Source organism: Mesocricetus auratus, unplaced genomic scaffold, assembly GCF_017639785.1.
Source record: "Mesocricetus auratus isolate SY011 unplaced genomic scaffold, BCM_Maur_2.0 Super-Scaffold_6730, whole genome shotgun sequence".
In the NCBI taxonomy this organism is placed as follows: domain Eukaryota; kingdom Metazoa; phylum Chordata; class Mammalia; order Rodentia; family Cricetidae; genus Mesocricetus; species Mesocricetus auratus.
Window position 1 is genome coordinate 62,618,801 of NW_024429184.1, and position 17,926 is coordinate 62,636,726.

General features: G+C 40.6%; 1 protein-coding gene across 1 annotated transcript in view; it reads left to right on the forward strand.

The window, feature by feature from the left end:
• The window catches only part of Lactb2 (lactamase beta 2), a 29,434-nt gene extending 13,313 nt beyond the window's left edge, over positions 1-16,121 (forward strand). The window contains exons 4-7 of the mRNA XM_040741426.1: positions 3,726-3,904; positions 11,230-11,378; positions 14,948-15,029; positions 15,567-16,121. Coding sequence (XP_040597360.1) covers positions 3,726-3,904; positions 11,230-11,378; positions 14,948-15,029; positions 15,567-15,610 — 454 coding nt within the window. The 3' untranslated portion in view covers positions 15,611-16,121. The remainder of the gene's footprint in view (positions 1-3,725; positions 3,905-11,229; positions 11,379-14,947; positions 15,030-15,566) is intronic.
• The last annotated feature ends 1,805 nt before the right edge of the window (positions 16,122-17,926 follow it).

Here is a 17,926-nt window from a genome sequence, read left to right on the forward strand (position 1 = left end):
CGGTGCACATACAAATAGGAAAGTACAACACTCATGTGCACAAAATAAGTTCACTTTTTAAAAGAAAAAGAGAGAATTCATGGGAGCCTGGCCAAAGTTTTGACCATAGGAAGAAATCTTTGTCCAACTCCAAATAGGACTTTTCAGTCTGGAAATAATTGCTCGATTCTAGAAATCTTTCTTGAAGTTGCTCCTGATTACATTCTCTCACCTGTTTTCTTAGTTTATTTACTAGCACGCCAATTGTGTTGTCAGAACTATGTGCATCTGCTCCATTCTCCCTCCGGGTTTCCCTCATTTTACTTCTTTCTGCATCTGTCAGTCTGTTCCCTGGGTGCTCCTCTTACATTAACCTAGTCTTGTGTTTTGGTTTTAAGATTCTCTTTTTATCTTGCTGAAGGTTTTGTAGTCAGTGGGGTTTGTTTTAGAAGGTTTCTTCTTTGTAGATTGTTGCTTTAGATTTCCTTGCTTTTTCTTATCCGCTACATGCAGTGGGTTATCTACTTATCTTAATTACCCTCTCATATTTCCTGATTTTCTTCTACTGGAAACCACAGAACTATTTCTAAGCCCTGAGAATTGGGGGGACAGAGGGTTATAGGCATAAGCCTCATAGTGCTATACTCTAGATGAACTGCTCTGTTGGGAGCCCATTTTTGTTCCCATTTAGGCTGTTCCTGGGGTAGTAAGATAACTTAGAAAAGGCTTTTTTGAGGTCTTCAGAAGGGGTAAAGACCTCATAGACAACATTATATCAACTGATGTAAAATGGGAATCTACCTGTGTTCAACTAACCCTCGTTTTCTTATATGTTATCTCTGTTTCCAGCCTAGCCTGTTTTACACTGTTAGAAGACCGAGTCCCTTCTATTAACAGGCTTGGAACACTTACCAAAGAGCTCAGAGTGAGAATGGAATTTGAATATGTAGAAAGTTCTTGTTTGGGGTTTGTTTGGGATTTTTAGGGTTGAGGATTGAACCCAGGCCTCATGTGTTCTACCACTGAGTACAGCCACAGCCCTGAATATTTGTTAAACAGATTCTTCAATCGTTTTATTTTAGCCACCTTTCCCCTACTGCCCCTCTTCTTCTAGATTCCTGATGCCCAAATGCTTAGCTTTCAAGGATTCTTCTGGGTGATCTAGGTTCTCCTCCGCTTCCTCTGTCTGTTTAGATCTCCGCTTTGACTGTTAATTCCCTCATCATTCACCTCTCATTCAGCATCTGTGGCTCTGGAGTTATGGTCTCCCCCCCCCCCCATTCTTTCCATCCCTGGAAGTTATACCATTACAAACAAGCAAGCAAATTTTTTCTGATAGTCTCATGGGGGTTTAGAAAAAACAGATGCAGATGTACACTCCATTGTCTTTAACCAAAAACCCACATTGAGTTCCTAAGAATTAAATATAAATATGCAGTTATATTTGCCCTATCTACCTAAATTGTTCAATATTGAGAGTTTTGTTTAAAGTATTCCAAGCCCATGAGAATCAATATCTTAAATCAGACAAAAAGGTAATGAATTAGTTTCTGAAGCTAAGGAAAATTAAGTTTGCACTGTATTCTTCAGACATTTATTGCTGTCTTCTGTGATTCACTCATCTAAAATGGAAAAGTTAGTGTATGGATTAAATGTGCAATGCTCACAAGCCCCTGAAGTCAGTGCCTGAGACATGGAAAGCTATGGATCAAAGTTAGATGCCACTAAGAGCTGAGTGCTGGAAATAGACGGTGGAAAAAAAAGAGGGAGCCCTGCCTGTCAGCACACTGGGAAGTAAACAAGTAAGACAGTGTGCAACCTATAGGACACAAGGTGATTCAAGATGCACAGTAAGGGGGGGGGGGTATTTACCAGTCCCGAAGACTAAATGTGGCTGAGAAATCAAGAGGTCCTTTGCAGAACAAGCTATTCGTTAGACTTTCTGTTTATTGTTGGTATAGTTATAAAACTTTATGTGAATATAAAATAAAATAAAAACTCTTGCAGTATTTCTCATGACTTAAAGATATCACAATGTTTTGAAGTTTAAAGGATTTTTGTTAGCAAATGTCAATTATAGACAATAGTAGGTTTCATTATGGCATTTTTACTCATGAATACAAGACATTTCATATTCACCCCTTTATTATCCTCTGTTCTCCCTCACTCTCTTCCCACCCTGCTGATCCTTCTCTCCCCCCCAACTAGTCCCCTTCTACTTCCACAGCACTTCTGTGTGTGTATATGTATGCACATGTGTGTACATGGGTGTACATGGGTGCACGTGCATTTCTACTAGTGAATTTGATTAGGATTGCTTACAGGAGTATAGGTGAGGGGTTATTTAGTCTGCACTACCAAAGAAAAGCACACATCACGTTCTGTATAGCCATATTTAGGATTGTTTATGAGTTTTTAATCTGATTCTAAAGGCCTATTTATCCTTGTTTCTGTGTCACATTGTTTTAAATATTTATGGTTTACAAACACTCTTGATATTAGTAGGCACCTCACCTTTATTTAGATTTTTGAAATCTGTTTGAGTGTTTTGCCATCATGTATGTATGTGTACTACATACATGTGTAGTTTGCAGGGGTCAAAAGAGGGTGTTAGATTCCCTGGAACAAGAGTTACAGATGGTTGTGAGCCACCGTGTGGGTGCTGGGAACCAAACTTGGGTCCTCTGCAAGAGCAGCAGACATAACTGCTAAGCCATCTCTCCAGCCTCTACACTTATTTAAGAAATACATGGAAACAAGTACATTTAAGAATGTTTCTCTTAGCTGGGTGACATTTAGGAGAGAGCTGAGAGAGAGAACAGTCACACAGCATAGGAGCTCTGCCTGAGGGAGGAAAGGCCTAGGAGGGCTTAAGGAAGGGACAGAGCTGATAGCTTCAAGAGGGAGAGGGGAGGAAACCTCACGTTGGAGCCTAGAGCAGCAGCTGAGGAACAGCAGGCAGGAGGCAGGAGGCACTGTTGGAGGCCAAGGGCTCAGAGGAGCTGAGGACTGCAGAAGCTCCTAGCAGGGAGGAAGCGAGGCAATGGATCCAGGCAAAATCAGGGAATCTTGAGTGTGACTGGATCTCCCATGGGGAGGGGAGACAAAGAGCTGAATGGGGTGGATAAAGTGTTCAGTTTCCTGTCAAAGTGAACCTGGTCATGTGAAGAAAGGGGGGGAGAATGTTTCTCTTAAATTTTTATATAAATACTATTAGAGTAAATTTTTATTTTTGAAACATATACCATTGTGCCAAATATTATGTAGTGCACTTAAGTATTTGCCTATGAAAAATATTTAATAATATCGAAAAATACAATAAAGTAAGTAAAAATTTCAAAAATCAGTTTTGTTTCTTAATTATTAGCATAGGAAATTGAAAAGCCATGTTCTTACCAAAATTACTATTTCTCAGTAATCTTAATTTTTATCTTTTTATATTTTCATGTATTTCAAATTTGCTGCAATCATCCTCTTTTTATTTATAAAATAAGGAGGAAAGATGTTATTAAATTTGTACTTCTGAATGAAAAAAAATGTGATCTGATAACAGGGGATATTTGTCTGTGGTCCGTTTTCCATGAGCAGCCCCTATAAAAAAAATGAGATAATGAGATTTTTGACTCCTTGGCAGCATGTTGATGTCTTCTCTAAAGATGATAGAATTATTTATTTCTCATCATCTTCCCCAAGCCCAGCAATTCATACTTGTTATTTTATGATTCATACCTTCTGGTTTTGACTAGAGTTATACACACTCCTGGCCACACCGATGACCACATGGCTTTACTCCTGGAAGAAGAAAACGCCATATTTTCTGGGGACTGTATCCTAGGAGAAGGGACAACAGTATTTGAAGACCTCTATGATTATATGAACTCACTTAAAGACTTATTAAAAATCAAAGCTAGTGTTATATATCCAGGTGAGTGATGTTTTTTAATCTAGCAAGCTATCTTTTAACACGATGTTCATTTGGCAGCCGGGCGGTGGTAGCGCACGTCTTTAACCCCAGCACTCCAGAGGCAGAGGCAGGTGGATCTCTGAGTTCGAGACCAGTCTGGTCTACAAGAGCTACTTCCAGGACAGCCTCCAAAGCCACAGAGAAACCCTACCTCAAAAAAAACCCCAAAAAAAGAATGTTCATTTGGCTTATCTCTGAGTTGAAATATATGTAGACAGTTTGAAATTTTTGTATTGGCATATACTAACTGCTCAAGTCCTTGGTTTCAAGATGGCATTCTCATGCATATATTCTAAAATGTGCCTTCATTATATTTACCTGCATCACCCTCTTTTACTCCCCCATTCCAACTGTCCCCCTTCTGCAACCTTCATTTTTTTAAGATTTTATTTTTAATAATGCATATGTGTCTGCGTGTGGATTTGTGCATATTAGTGCAGTGCACATGGAGGCCAGAGAAGGTCGCCTGGAGCTGGAGGTGCAGGCGATTGTGACCTTCCCAACTGGGGGCAGGAAACTGAACTCGGGTCTTCTGCAATGGTATTGTCTGTCCTTCGCCTCTAAGCCGTCTCTACAGCCTCCGCATTGCTTCTTTTTTTTTAAATCCAAACTGCAGTTCCCCCCCCCATACCACTCCTCCCCCACCCACTCCTCCTGTCTTTCTCTCCAGAAAAGGGCAGGCCTCCCATGGATGTCAACCAAACATGGCATATCAAGTTGCAGTAAGACTAGGTACCTCTCCTCTTATTAATGCTGGATGAGGCAACCCAGTATGAGGACAGTGTCGTAGCGAGCTCTGGGTGTATGCACAGCAGTGGTACATCATGTGATAGTGTTGTTTGTAAGTTGGTTGCTTTTAACATCATTGAGGGTAGAACCTAGCAGGGCCTTGCACGTGATAAGCAAATACACTACCTCAGAGCTATATCCCAGCCCCCCCTTTTTTCATTTTTTTGAGGAATAACCAAGCTTATTTCTGTACTGGCCATACTAATTTACAATTCCAACAGCAGTGTTTAATGGTTCCCGTTCACCCCATCCTCACAGCATTTCTCATTTCCTCTTTTCTGGAAGGTAGACACTCTGACTGGAGTGGACTAGAATCTCAGTGTAGTCTGGATTTGCATTTTGCTGGTGGCTGATGATAATAAATATTCTTTTCATGTATTTATTCTCTGTTGGCACTTCTTTTGAAGATTGCTTCTTTGAGGCAGTTTTGGGTATTATGGCATATGCTGCAACCCTAGTATTTAAGGCAAGGGGATTGCTGTAAATTCCAGGCCATCTTCAGTAAGAGCAGACGCTGAGCCAGGGCAGTGGGGGGAGGGGGCTCCTCCTGGCCTGTAGTCTGTCTCTTCACTGTACTACTTGTTTCTTTATTGGTACAGAGCTTTTTAATCGCACCTCTTCCTCAGTCCTCGCCCATTTGCCTCATGGCAGGGACGGCCTGCTGGGCCAACTCAGTTCCTGGCAGCCAGAATGCATAGCAGACACTAGGGTTCACATCTGAGAAGCAAAAGGAAGCAGGAGCCACGCGTGACGTGGAAAGGATCTCTCCTAGTCACTGGCTTCTGCTCCCTAGCCTACCTCTGAGAGATGTAGCTCAGAAGACAAGCCTAGGGAGTCCACACTCAGACCACACTGCATCTCTTTCTCTTTGCTGTTGACCAAGCTAAGAGCTCCAGCACTGTGTTGAACTAGAGTGGAGACAGTGGGCATCCTTATCTCAGTCTTGGATTTTGAGGAAATGCTTTGTTTTTCTCCAGTCTGTATGATGGTCACTAAGCATATCACACATAGTCTTTATTATGCTCAAGTCTGGCTATCCTGGTCTACATTCATCAGGGCTATTATCATGAAGGGATGCTGAATTTTGCCACCTTTTTCTGCTTCTGATGATATGGGCATTTGATTTTTGTCTTTGATTCCGTTTGTATACTGTGTTGTGTTTGCTTGCTTGTATATTTTGAACCATCTCTAGAATTAAATCAACATGATCGTGATAATATATTTTAAGATGTTATTGAATACAGTTTGCCAGGTTTGTTTGTTTGTTTGTTTGTTTTAGGGTCTGTATTCATTAAGGACATCAACCTTTTGTCCTTTGTTGTTGGATCATTGTCCAGCAGCATCAGTAGCAAGGTGACCCTGGATTAGTGTCCTGTGTCTGGAAGGGTTACCTTCTCTTCTGTCATGTGAAACAGTTTGAGGATTGTCTTAGTTAGGGTTTCTGTGGCTGTGAAGAGACACCAAGACCATGGCAACTCTTACTAAAAAAAAAAACAAAAACAAAAAACATTTCATTGGAGGGGCTCGCTTACAGTTTCAGAGATTTAGCATATTATCATCATGGTAGGAGCATAGCAGCATGCAGACAGACATGGTGCTATAGTAGCTGAGAGTCAGATATCTTGCAGGCAGCAGAAAGTTGACTGAGACACTGGGTGGTATCCTGAGCATAGAAAGCCTCAAAGTCAGCCCCACAGTGACACACTTCCTCCAACACAGTCATACCCACTCCAACAAAGCCACACCTCCTGATAGAGCCACTTCCTATGAGATGATGGGGGCCAATTACATGCAAACTACCACAAGGGTCATGGTTAGTTCTCCCTAAAGAGCCGCTACTTTTCCGTAGTTAAGTCTTCTGGTCCTGGGCTTTTGTTGAGAGCCTCCAGTGCAACTTCAATCTTATTTCCCACTAGACGTCTATTTGGTTGCTTCTGTCCTCTTGTTTTGATTTTGGTATGTCAGATGTGGCTAGAAGTTGATCCATTTCTTTTTGATGTTCCAATTTATTAGACTTGGTTTGCGAAATAATGTGCAGTAATCTGAAGTTCGGTAGTTCCTCTTTTTATGTTCAATCTTGTCTAACTCTTTTCTCCTGCTTTTGGTTAGTTTGGCTAAGGGTTTGAAAAAAAGAGCTCTCTTGTTGGTCCTTTTTATTCTTTCAGTCTCTTCATATTTGTTACTTTCTTCCCTGAACCATTGTTATTTCTATTTATTAATCTTGGATTTGACTTTTCTTATTTCAAAATATAAAGGTGCTTAATTTGGTTATTTGTTCTATATCTCTGTTTTTTTACGTGTGTGTGTGTGTGTGTGTGTGTGTGTGTGTGTGTGTAAATATGTGCACACACGACACACCTGTACAGGTCAAAGGACAACTTTCGGGAGTTGGTTCTCTCCTTCCACTATGTGGGTCCCGGGGATCAAACTCTGGTCATCTGACTTAGTGACAGGGGCCTTTACCCACTCAACCATCCTACGAGCTGTTATGTGACTTCTCATGAAATGCAGATTAATTTAGTTTATGCTTGCAATGGGAAGTGTTTAAAAGATAGCGTCTATGCATGTATAATAAACTTGGTTGACTCTTACTTAGTCGCGAGGCTTGAAATCCATCAGTCTGTGCTTTCCAGGCCTTAGAGTTTCTGCTGACATGTCTGCTCTGATTCTAACAGATTTTCCTTTGTAACTTGACGTACCCTGTGCAACCTCAGTATTCTTTCACTGTGCCATCCTCTGGGAATTGTCACTATAGTATGACATGAAAAGGCTGCGTCTGGTCACATTTGAATGAACTTAAATGTCCATTTCTTTCCCTACATCTGGGATTGTTCTTCTGTAATATCACTGAATGCATTTTCTGTGTCTTTCGTCAGTAATTTAGTTTCTTTCACAACACTACACATTCATAGGCTTCTTCTCTCCATCTGTCCCAGAGGTCTTGAGTATTGTGGCCATGGTTGTTTTTGTTTTTTTACTCTTACTGACATTTGAATGTAATAATGTCTTAATGTCATCAGTCCTTGACTCTTGCTAGCACTGGGGCTTCCTTCACGTTAGAACTTTCCTTCTTATGCTCAGGAGTCACTGCCAGCCCCAACTGCTATGGCCTGTGAAGCTAGGCAGCTTCTCACCTGGTCCAGACGCCCACCAGGTTTTGCACCCAGTGATGGCAAATTTCTAAACCAAGGGGTATCCACACACATGTCAGAGTTCCTCAATGGACATGAAACACTGAGGGAACTCAGCAGTGTGACTGCTGGCCTCAGCACCTCCAGACACTGCCAAGCAGTGTAGCACCCTGCAGGGGGAAGACAGCAGGGAATCTACTGCTTTTCCATACCTGAGCTCAGAGCTCAGTCCTACACTGACATTTGCAGAAAGGCAGCTCCTAAGGCCAAAGGCCCTACAGCTCTCCATGAGCAATACAGTAAGTTCCTGGCCTCACAGACCAGGGCCACTAGTCACCACAACCTCATAGCCCACCCTTTTCCTGCTTCCTAAACTAGGCAAAGCCACATGTAACCCTCCCCGTCTCTATTACTGCTTCTCACACAGGCAGACACAGTGGCAGCCTGTCCCCTGGCTCCCTAACTTGTGCTCATTGTTTGATCTCAGGTCCCAGCATAGCTCAGTCTCAAACAGTAAACCCCTTCTCAAGATTGCACTGGGCTGTTGTAGCTCTCCAATGTTTGGGAACAAAGTTAATAGGTTGTTGTTTCACTGTTGGCCTGCTACACAGAAGTCTCTGTCACACTAAATCCCCACGCTGGACTTGGAACCTTCTAGAATGTGGGTTTCTGCATCAGCTGGGACAGTCAGTCAGTTGACATCAGGACCGTCTCCCTTCCCTTGTGGTTGTAGTTCAGCCTCTCCCTCAGGAGCTCCGGTTGGAACTGAAGATGGTTTCAACACCTTTTTCTGTATCCCTCTGTGTTTCTCCATGCCTCTTAGGTGTCCCCTTACCTCATTCTTGATTCCCAGGGCTCTGCCCTTCCCCTCCCTCAGTTTAGTTTGCTCTTTGTTACCCTGACTCTTCTCATCCATGGAGTTAAGCAGAGGGAGCTTCCAGTCGCCACCATCTCACCTGAGAAGCCATACCCTACGTCTTTAAATTACACCCTGGATTCCTTCCTGGCAGAGAGCCATGTCCATGACATTTTTGTAAGGTTTCTTCAGCATCCACGCAGCTGTTGACTAAACTGTTGAAACAAAACAAGCTGGCAAGGGAACAGGAAAATGTCTCAGTCATTGCTGTTTTTATTAACCGACTTCTCTTGTAAGCCACAGACTGGCTGTGAAACTTTGGGTAGAGTTGCCCTTTGTACTTCAACTCACAATGTTGACATGTCAGGTTTCCATAGCAACTGCAAAATGGTACATTTCCTATCTCCAGAATAAGAACCCTGCTATATGTCAGATATCACTGCATTCCTTGCAGTGTGAATGTTCTCTCCGTCATAGAAGCTAAGAAGAATCCAGAAAGAATCCCAGGAGGGAAAAGGGAATCGGTTCGTTTTCTAAGTCCCTGCTAACAAAACAGCCATGGGAAGATCTGTCAGGACACTTGAGTTCTCTCATGGGTTCTGGGTGCTTAGGGAGTAAGCACCCAGAACCCATGTATAGCTGGGCATGTGTATATCATGACATGAGAGGTGTAGGCACTGATGGCCAAATGGAAGGCAAAAGAAGTAGCTGCTCGAGGTACTCCTAAGCTACGTCAATGAAAGGCTGCCTGCGAAGATTCTCAGAGTGTTTGGATCTATCGAACCTCACATATTACTAGCAGGGAGGTTGTTTTATGTAAATTATGCTCTGTCACCATAGCTACCATACAGTAAAGACTGCTGCCCTGCAGGTGTCATGCAGGCACCGTTAGAGCCTCTTGCTTACCGAAGCCCTGTGAAGAGGTGCTGGTACACTACACAGCTAAGGAACCGGGCTCAAAGAGATCCACTTTTCCTCCCAGGGCTCAGGGAACAGCCTGTTACAAAGCAAAGTCCAGTGCTCTTATGTGATTCCAGGTTAGCCTGCATCTGGATGTTTTGTTCTGGAAGATCTAAAACACCGCTTTTGTGGACATCTGCATCATTCATGCACTGTTTAAAGTGCAGGCAGATCTCATGTAACTGCATCTGGGTTGTCACAAGTTCTGAATTGCTACATTTGCTGGGAGATTTTAGCTCTTCTGTGGGTCTTAGACTGCTTTTGTATTCTTCCTTTGCCACCTTTTGTTAGTTAAGCTTATGTCAGTGATTAAGACAGCACCCAGAACCCATAGTGGTTAAAAGCTGCCTAGTAGGAATCTCAACTGTACCCCTTCTTAGTCATACAGCTGTAGGCAAGTTATGTACCTTCCCTGTAGACAGTAATAATACCTACCTCAAGAGATCCTTGAAAGCACAACATACTTCAAGTACGTGGAATAATACTGAGCACCCAGTGAACATTACATATTACCTACCATTATTGTGGTTACCGTTTTAGTGCATATATTATTGCTAAAATAGATCTTATATTTTAAGGTGCATAATAACATTATGTATTTTTACTTGACATAATTCTCTAAAGGTTTTTGGCATTATGCACAATCTTTTCTTTTTGCCATCAAAGCTTTAATTTTCCCCAGGCTATCTATAATGTAGTGCTTTTTATTAGCATATGTTAACTATACATAATAATCAGTTTCATTGTGACATTTTCATAGATTTTTTTTTCAGAGGGGCTGAAGAGTGCTTGCTGCTTGCTGCTCTTTCAGATGATAGAAGTTCAGTTCCCATGTTGGGTGGCTCACAAGTCCTTATAACACCAGCTCCAGGGGAGCCAAAGACTCCACAAGCACCCATATACTCATTCACATACCCAGACAGACGTACACATAAATGATAGAATACATCTTTTAAAAGTATATTTCAATTATATTTGCCTCCTAATACATTTCTTTTCTTTTTTTTTTTTTTTTTTTTTTTTTTTTTTTTGGTTTTTCCAAGACAGGGTTTTGCTGTATTGCTGAAACTAGCTCTTGTAGACCAGGCTGGTCTCGTCTTGAACCCACAAAGATCTGCCTGCCTCTGCCTCCCGAGTGCTGGGATTAAAGGCATGCGCCACCAACACCTAAAACATTTCTCGACCCCTCCCATTCCACTGATCCCTTCCTCTTCCTGAGCTCCCACCCCCACCCAGCTTTCATGTCTCTCTTTGGTGATCCAATGAGTAAAAAGGTTGCTTACAGGAGCTGGGGTCCTGAGGGAGGGGCATTGGCAGTTTGCCAGTGGCTGAATACATGGGAGAGTCTCATGAGACCTCACATCACAAAATGTCCTGTGTACACAGTCTTTAAATCTTAGACCTGTGGTGTAGCTTTCCAAGCAATGAATATTTATGTACTTATGTGCTTTTCAGTACCGCATATGAATTATTTTCAAATAGAGTGAGTTAGCTTTATACCTAGTGTTTTTTATTTGGTTGCAGTAACTTGTATAATTCTTTTAATTCAGGACATGGCCCAGTAATCCATAATGCTGAAGCTAAAATCCTGGAATATATTTCTCACAGAAATAACCGAGAAGAACAAATTCTTTCATTAATCCGTGATAACTTTGAAAAATCATTTACAGTGACTGAACTTGTGAAAATGATTTACAAGGTAACTTTCTTTCATCTTATCTGTACCTGGTTACTGTTTACTAGGTTATCATTCAGTAAGCTATATGGTAAACTTAATGTCCAAACCTCCAGTAAATGAGAGTGATCTTCTAAGCGAAAACAAAATAAAGCAAAAAAACATCTGAGGATAATGGCAGTGGGAAGTTGCAGCTTAACAATGGGAAAATGTGCATCAAAAACCTGAAAATACTTTCTATAGGAAAGAACACCACACCTCAGTTTGTGGCCTCCAGATGCATCCCTGTAGCACTGTGTGGTAATAAGTTAATGCCACTCAGTATTTTAACAGGTTTATTAATGTTTGCTGTGCAGGTAGAGTAGCTTAGTGACTCGGTGTGTAGGATTTGGCAGATTGCCTGAGTTTTAAAAGTCCAGTTATGGTGGACACAATGGTACACACATAAAGAAAGCAGAAATAAGGGTAATGAGGCTAGCCTGAGGTATACAGTGTTGAGTTTATAAGCTAGCCTGGAGATTGTAGCAGTTAGAGTAAAGGATCCTAAACATACCCTAGATTTATGTCAAGCTGTTAAATCATACACAGTGTGCCTCATTTCAAACGAGGATGATGAATAAACGAAAAAATACCTTTGACTGGGGGTATAGCTGCGATAGAGTGTTAGCCTAGCATGTTCAAAGCCCTGGGTTAGGATTCCCAGCACTGTCAGGAAAAAAGGCATTGGAAAAATGAGTACAAGTATTTTATTGTAGGGCTGACAGATAGATCAGGTACTAGAGTGCTGACTGTACAAGTGAGAGGACCGAGTCAGTCCCCAACAGCTAAAGTTACAGCATGTGCCTGGAATCCCAGTGTTGGGCGGCAGGGGCAGGATGATTCCTGGAACTTGTTGCTCAGCCAGTCTAGCTGAATGAGTGAGCTCCAGAATCAGTAAGAGACCCTTCAAAACATAAGGTGGAGAGTAATCAAGGAAGACACCCAATGTCAACATTTAGCTTCAGTATACACACATGTGCTCACACATACGGCGGGGGGGGGGTATTGAAATTGTGTGAAAGAGCTCATTACCTCTCTAATACTAGTTTGTAGCCACTCTATACATTGCTACACTGAGAGTTTTCCCTGGGCCCTAACCTCTGTACAGCCAGCAAAACTCTCATACCCTGTCAAAGTAATTGCTCATGCCCAGATAAGCATTGGTTCTTCATTCAGGAATATATTCTGTGTATACACAGAAGCAGAGTCACCATGCAAGTGTATGAAACACCTAATGCATGTAAAAAGTATGGAATAGCCTAAAGTGATTTATTCATTCAGCATTTATTATATATTTTACTACATGCTAGAGTAGGTGCAGAAATACATAGATAACTATGGACCCTTGCTTCAAGGGATCCAAGGATTAGTTAAAACGGACTTGTTTCAACAGGTATGGCTCTGTCATAACAGATGGCCTCCACTGAGCACACTAAACGTTGTTAGACACTACACTAAATTTTATATAGATTGAGCATCCTTAATCCAAAATACTCTAATGCTTCAATGGCTTCATATGCTGGAGCATTTTGAATATTCAAGTCTTATATCTTTTACACCATACACCATATGTTAAGACACAAAAACTGAAACCAGTTTTACTTAGTGAAAATGCAGAGTAATGAGTTTTGTCTAAAGAAGGAATAAGTATTTTCTAGGTCAGAGTAGACAAGGAAAGATGTCATTCTAGATAGTGAAGGCATGTTCAGACACTGGAGTAATGATAAACCATTGTGTTGGGAAATTCACCAAGAAGACATGTCGCAGGAGCACAGACTACAGCTGTGAGCAGACAGGAAGAGAATCCCAGAAGATGAGGTAGGTAAAGTAGATGTGATCAGATTACAGGAGACTTCACTGCCAGCTAAAAGTGTTAGGTGTTACCCAATAACCTGAGAATGATCACTTTCAGGTCTTCGGTGGGTACTTACATGATGAGATTTAGAAAATCACCCTGATCAAGAGGTGTGTATGGTACCAGTGCTTTAAAGGAGAGTCGGATTTGGAAATTCAAATTTGGTAATCACCAGCGCTTATCATTTCTGTATTAGCTGAATGAAAGTGAGAAGGGAAACTGAGTCTAGAGTCCCACACGTGTAATCCCAGAACCCAGGAGACTGAGTGTGAGGGCAGCCCTGCAGACAGTGAGTAGCCAGATTGAACTGTCTCAAAAGAGAGAGGGAGCCAATGATACAACCCTTTGTAAACATCAGGGTTTCTTTGTAAATACATTGTTTAAGATAAGTCTAGGGGAGACTATGCAAGATACTATGAATGTTAAGTGAAGTGGGGTGAATGCAGAAAAAAGCTATATTCAAAAAAGAGGAACAAGCCAGTTAACTTCAGGCACAATGAGACAAGCAAATCACTGAACTTTGACTGAGATAATTTGATAATCTTGGCAGAATTTGTTGAGGAAGCTGAGAAACAGTATTCTGGTTTCATTCCATTGCTGTGACAAGTCACACTGCCCAAAAGCTGCTTGTGGAGACAAGGATTTATTTGATGTGTACTGGCAGGTCACAGTCCATCATCCAGGCACGTCAGGGCAAGAACTCAAGGTGGGAACCATGGAGGAATTGCTTCAGCTAACTTTCTTATTTTATATAACCCAGGCCCACCTGCCTAGGGATGGTACTGCCCGAAGTAGGCTGGACCCTTCTAGGTCAGTGAATAACCAAGAGAGCCCCCCACAGACATGCCCACAGGACAATCTGATCTAGGCAGTTCCTCAACCGAGGCTCTCCAGGTCAGATGTCTGTGGGCTGTGTCAAGATAAAGCTAACTAGGACACAGAGATAGTGAATTTAGTAAAAAAAAAAAAAAAAAAAAACTGACCTCATAATTATTATCCTTATTTAAAAATAAAATAAATTTTCTCTTTATTCAGATGACATGTCAATATTACATTATTATTTTAGCATAAGTAAAGGAAAATTGTGAGTCATTAGGTACAAAGATATTACCATAATACCTAAAAAAAAGCGTAAAGTAGATTCAAAACTATTTGAAACCTAAGAATAATTTTTATATTTATTCATTGCTTCATTTATAAATATTAATGAGTCTCTACTGTGTGTCAGTATGCTAAACACTAGGAATTCAGTAGTGAGCAAAATAAGTCACCACTATTGTTTTTATGGCATTTGATCTATTTTATCTATAGAAATATAACAGGATGGTATTCTAAAGCAAGACCATTTGCAAGTGAAAATTGTTTAGGTTGGTATTTTATTTCTTTATTTGATTTTGCTTTTTTGAGGCAGGGTCTCATGTATGGCAGATTGGCTTCAAATTCACAATGTAGCCAAGTATGACCTTGAATCTCTGACTGTGCTATACCTCCACCTCTGCGTGCTGAGATTACATGCGTGCCACTTACCCTGTTTATGCAGGACTGGGATGGGACCTGGGTTTTGTGTGTGCGAAGAAAGCTGTCAGCTGAGCCACATCCCTGACCTGGCTTAGCACTGAAGTGTCCTTTTCTGTTCGATTCCAGACAATTGAGAATTTTTCAGAAATGAGACTCCCTTTCATCCCTGTTTTCCTTTCAGAATGTTCCAGAGAATTTACATACGATGGCAGAGCGCAATCTCTTGCTTCATTTGAAAAAACTAGAAAAAGAAGGCAAAATATGTATGTATACTTCTGAATTTTAATGCATTTACTACTAGCATTTAAACATTTTTAGTTAAAACAGCACCCATCTGAGTTCTCTCTTCACATTCAATAGAAAGAGATAAACACGAGGAAGTAGGGTCCAAATCCTCCTGCCAAAGTGACAATCCAAGTATGCAACAGGAGGATGGCCTCTTCTAGATGCCAAGATCAGGAAGTGTGGTACACTTTTAAAACAGGCACAGTCCTTAAATGCTAGTAAAAATAGTGATGTCAGAGATAGTAAAAATTCTATAATTATTTCCTTATAGTAGATTAATTTGTCAAATTAGGCATTTTTATAATGTTTAGCATTAAAATCAAGAAGTTCTCCAAAGCTTGAATTTTGTGTGGAAGCCTCAATTGTTTGTTTACATACAAGAAGAAACTCACATTGTAGACATCAACAAAATTCTTTTATAGGATGTGCACTTTTTCTTATTATAAAATAACTTAAAATTAAATGCAGTGACTATACTTAGCTTCTGTTTTTACTTTCTGGTTTTCTTTCTACAGTTTACATCACAAACCCTGACAAGAAGTGGAAAGCTGTGCTTTAGTTTCAGATGAGTGAAGCTCTGTCTTGTTTTGCTTTTAGAGGATGGTATGTTTTTTATCTATAGATTATTTATAGAGACTATCAGATGTGGGACTTTGGAAATAACCCTGATACCTTTCTAAAATATGTAAATTACATTGTACATCTGTAGATTATTGAGCTAACCTTGGCCTTGGAACATTTTACCAGAAGTTCAGAACCTAGCACTTTGTCATTTTCCTATGGAATAAGTGAAATGATTACTTAAGAATAATTTTTGCACAACTCAAACCAGTTACAAGTTTGGTCCAGTAATACTGTTTTCTTTAGCTACTTCAGTCAACAGCACAGATATACAGATATCTGCATACTCCTTCCTTTTCTTCAATTCTGTACCTTTTACATACCAAGTTTATTTCATATTTCTCAATTATATCATTTAAGTGTTGATTCTACAGCTGTTATGTTTGTTTTCTTATAATGTATCCCATCATAAGTTTGTCATTAAAAACATTAAATATACCAACCTGAAATACTATGTGATTAATAATAATTATTTTCTAAAGATTTATGTTTGTTTTATTTGTATGGGTATTTTGCATGCATGGGTGTCCATGTGCTACATCCATACAGTGTTAGGGAGGCCAGAAGAAGGCATTGGATCCCCTGGAACTGTAGTTATAGAAGTTGTTAGTCACCATGCGGGTGCTGGAATCAAATCTTGTTCCTCTGGAACAATAATTAGTACTCTGAATTGCTAAGTCATCTCTCCAGCTTCTAAGTAAGGTAATCCATTGATTGGTACAACTAACATGGTTTGCAAGTTTAGATTTTAGTGTTAGTACAGAAATAGTCATCAGTGTATATATGAATTATATACCAGAAAGTGTTTTCTTTTAATTAGAAGAATGTAAAGTAGGCCATTTAAAAATACAAATAACATCCTTAAGTACTGGTTAGATTCATGGTGCTGTGTAGTAATTTCCTCCAAATTGAAATATTCAGTTCTGGAGGGAATTTCCTAAGACTCAGGAAGTAAATAACTCGAAAGTCTCAGAAAGTTCCTGAAACAAACAATTCACTAAGTCCCTTCCCAGGGTTATCTAAGCAATAATGATTGCAGGGGAGAAGAAACTTTCTCCATTCTTGAGCTGTCTACAAGTGATACAGGGGAGTTCCAGGAATGTAGCCTTCATGGCTGGAATGGCCTTTTCAGTAATGCATCTGCCTTTGAGGCACCCATGTGCCTATAAGGAAGCCTTCACCCATATTACTGTTAGTAACCCCAGTAAACTCATGGTTCATTAAGCGAGGCTTCCGTAAAATCTTTTGTCTGTCTTTGCCTTCCATTCTGGATAGGTAGCTGTCACATCTCCACAGAAATTCTTGTATGGTACAATATAGTTCAGCAATGCTTAATTGACCCATACGAGTGCCAAGCAATAATACTAAAATAGACTCAGAATTCTTTTTTTTTTTTTTACGAGACAGGGTTTCTCTGTATTGTTTTGGAGGCTACCGGTCCAGCCTGGCCTCGAACTCACAGAGATCCGCCTGCCTCTGCCTCCCAAGTGCTGGGATTAAAGGTGTGCGCCACCACCGCCCGGCTTAGACTCAAAATTCTAAGTGTATGTTTTTCTTACTCTTCCTTTAAAATAAGATTCCAATTTATAAAAAAAAAAAAAATGATCTTAGCATCTTCTCTTCCTGTCCCTTTTCTCAAAGACCCTACCATTTTTATTCTACCTTAATGTGTATGTTCTTGTTCCATGGAAATAAGTGTTCCATGCTACAAAATAACTATAAACTGAAAAATTGAAAGCCAGTGACTCAAATCACAAATGGACAGCTTCTCCAAAGAAGATACCTATGTGACAAGATGTTTAGCATCACTAATCAATACAAATCAAAACCACCAGATACTGCTTCCTGCCCATTTGGATATTTGGATAGCTGTTGCTTTCCAAAAATAAGAAGAGAACAGCTGCGGAGGTGTGGAGAATACAGCTGACAGGGTGGTAAAATAGGTGGCCCTCCTCCAGAGATAAAGGACAATTTCAGTGTGATTGAGCATTCAGCTTCTGAGAATCGTTCCAGAAAGCTGACTTAACGGAGGGGGGGGGGGTGGGAGGGGACACGACTGACAGAAAAACATCTTTAAAACAAAGGAAAATCAGACATATGCTGCAACGTGTGTGAATTCCAAAGACATAATGCTAAGTGCCATAAGACACCAAAAGACAAATACTGTGAGTCCACCTGCATGAAGCACCTTCAGCAGCCAAATTCATAGAGACGAGAAGTCGAATGGCCAATGCCAATGGAGGAAAAGAAATGG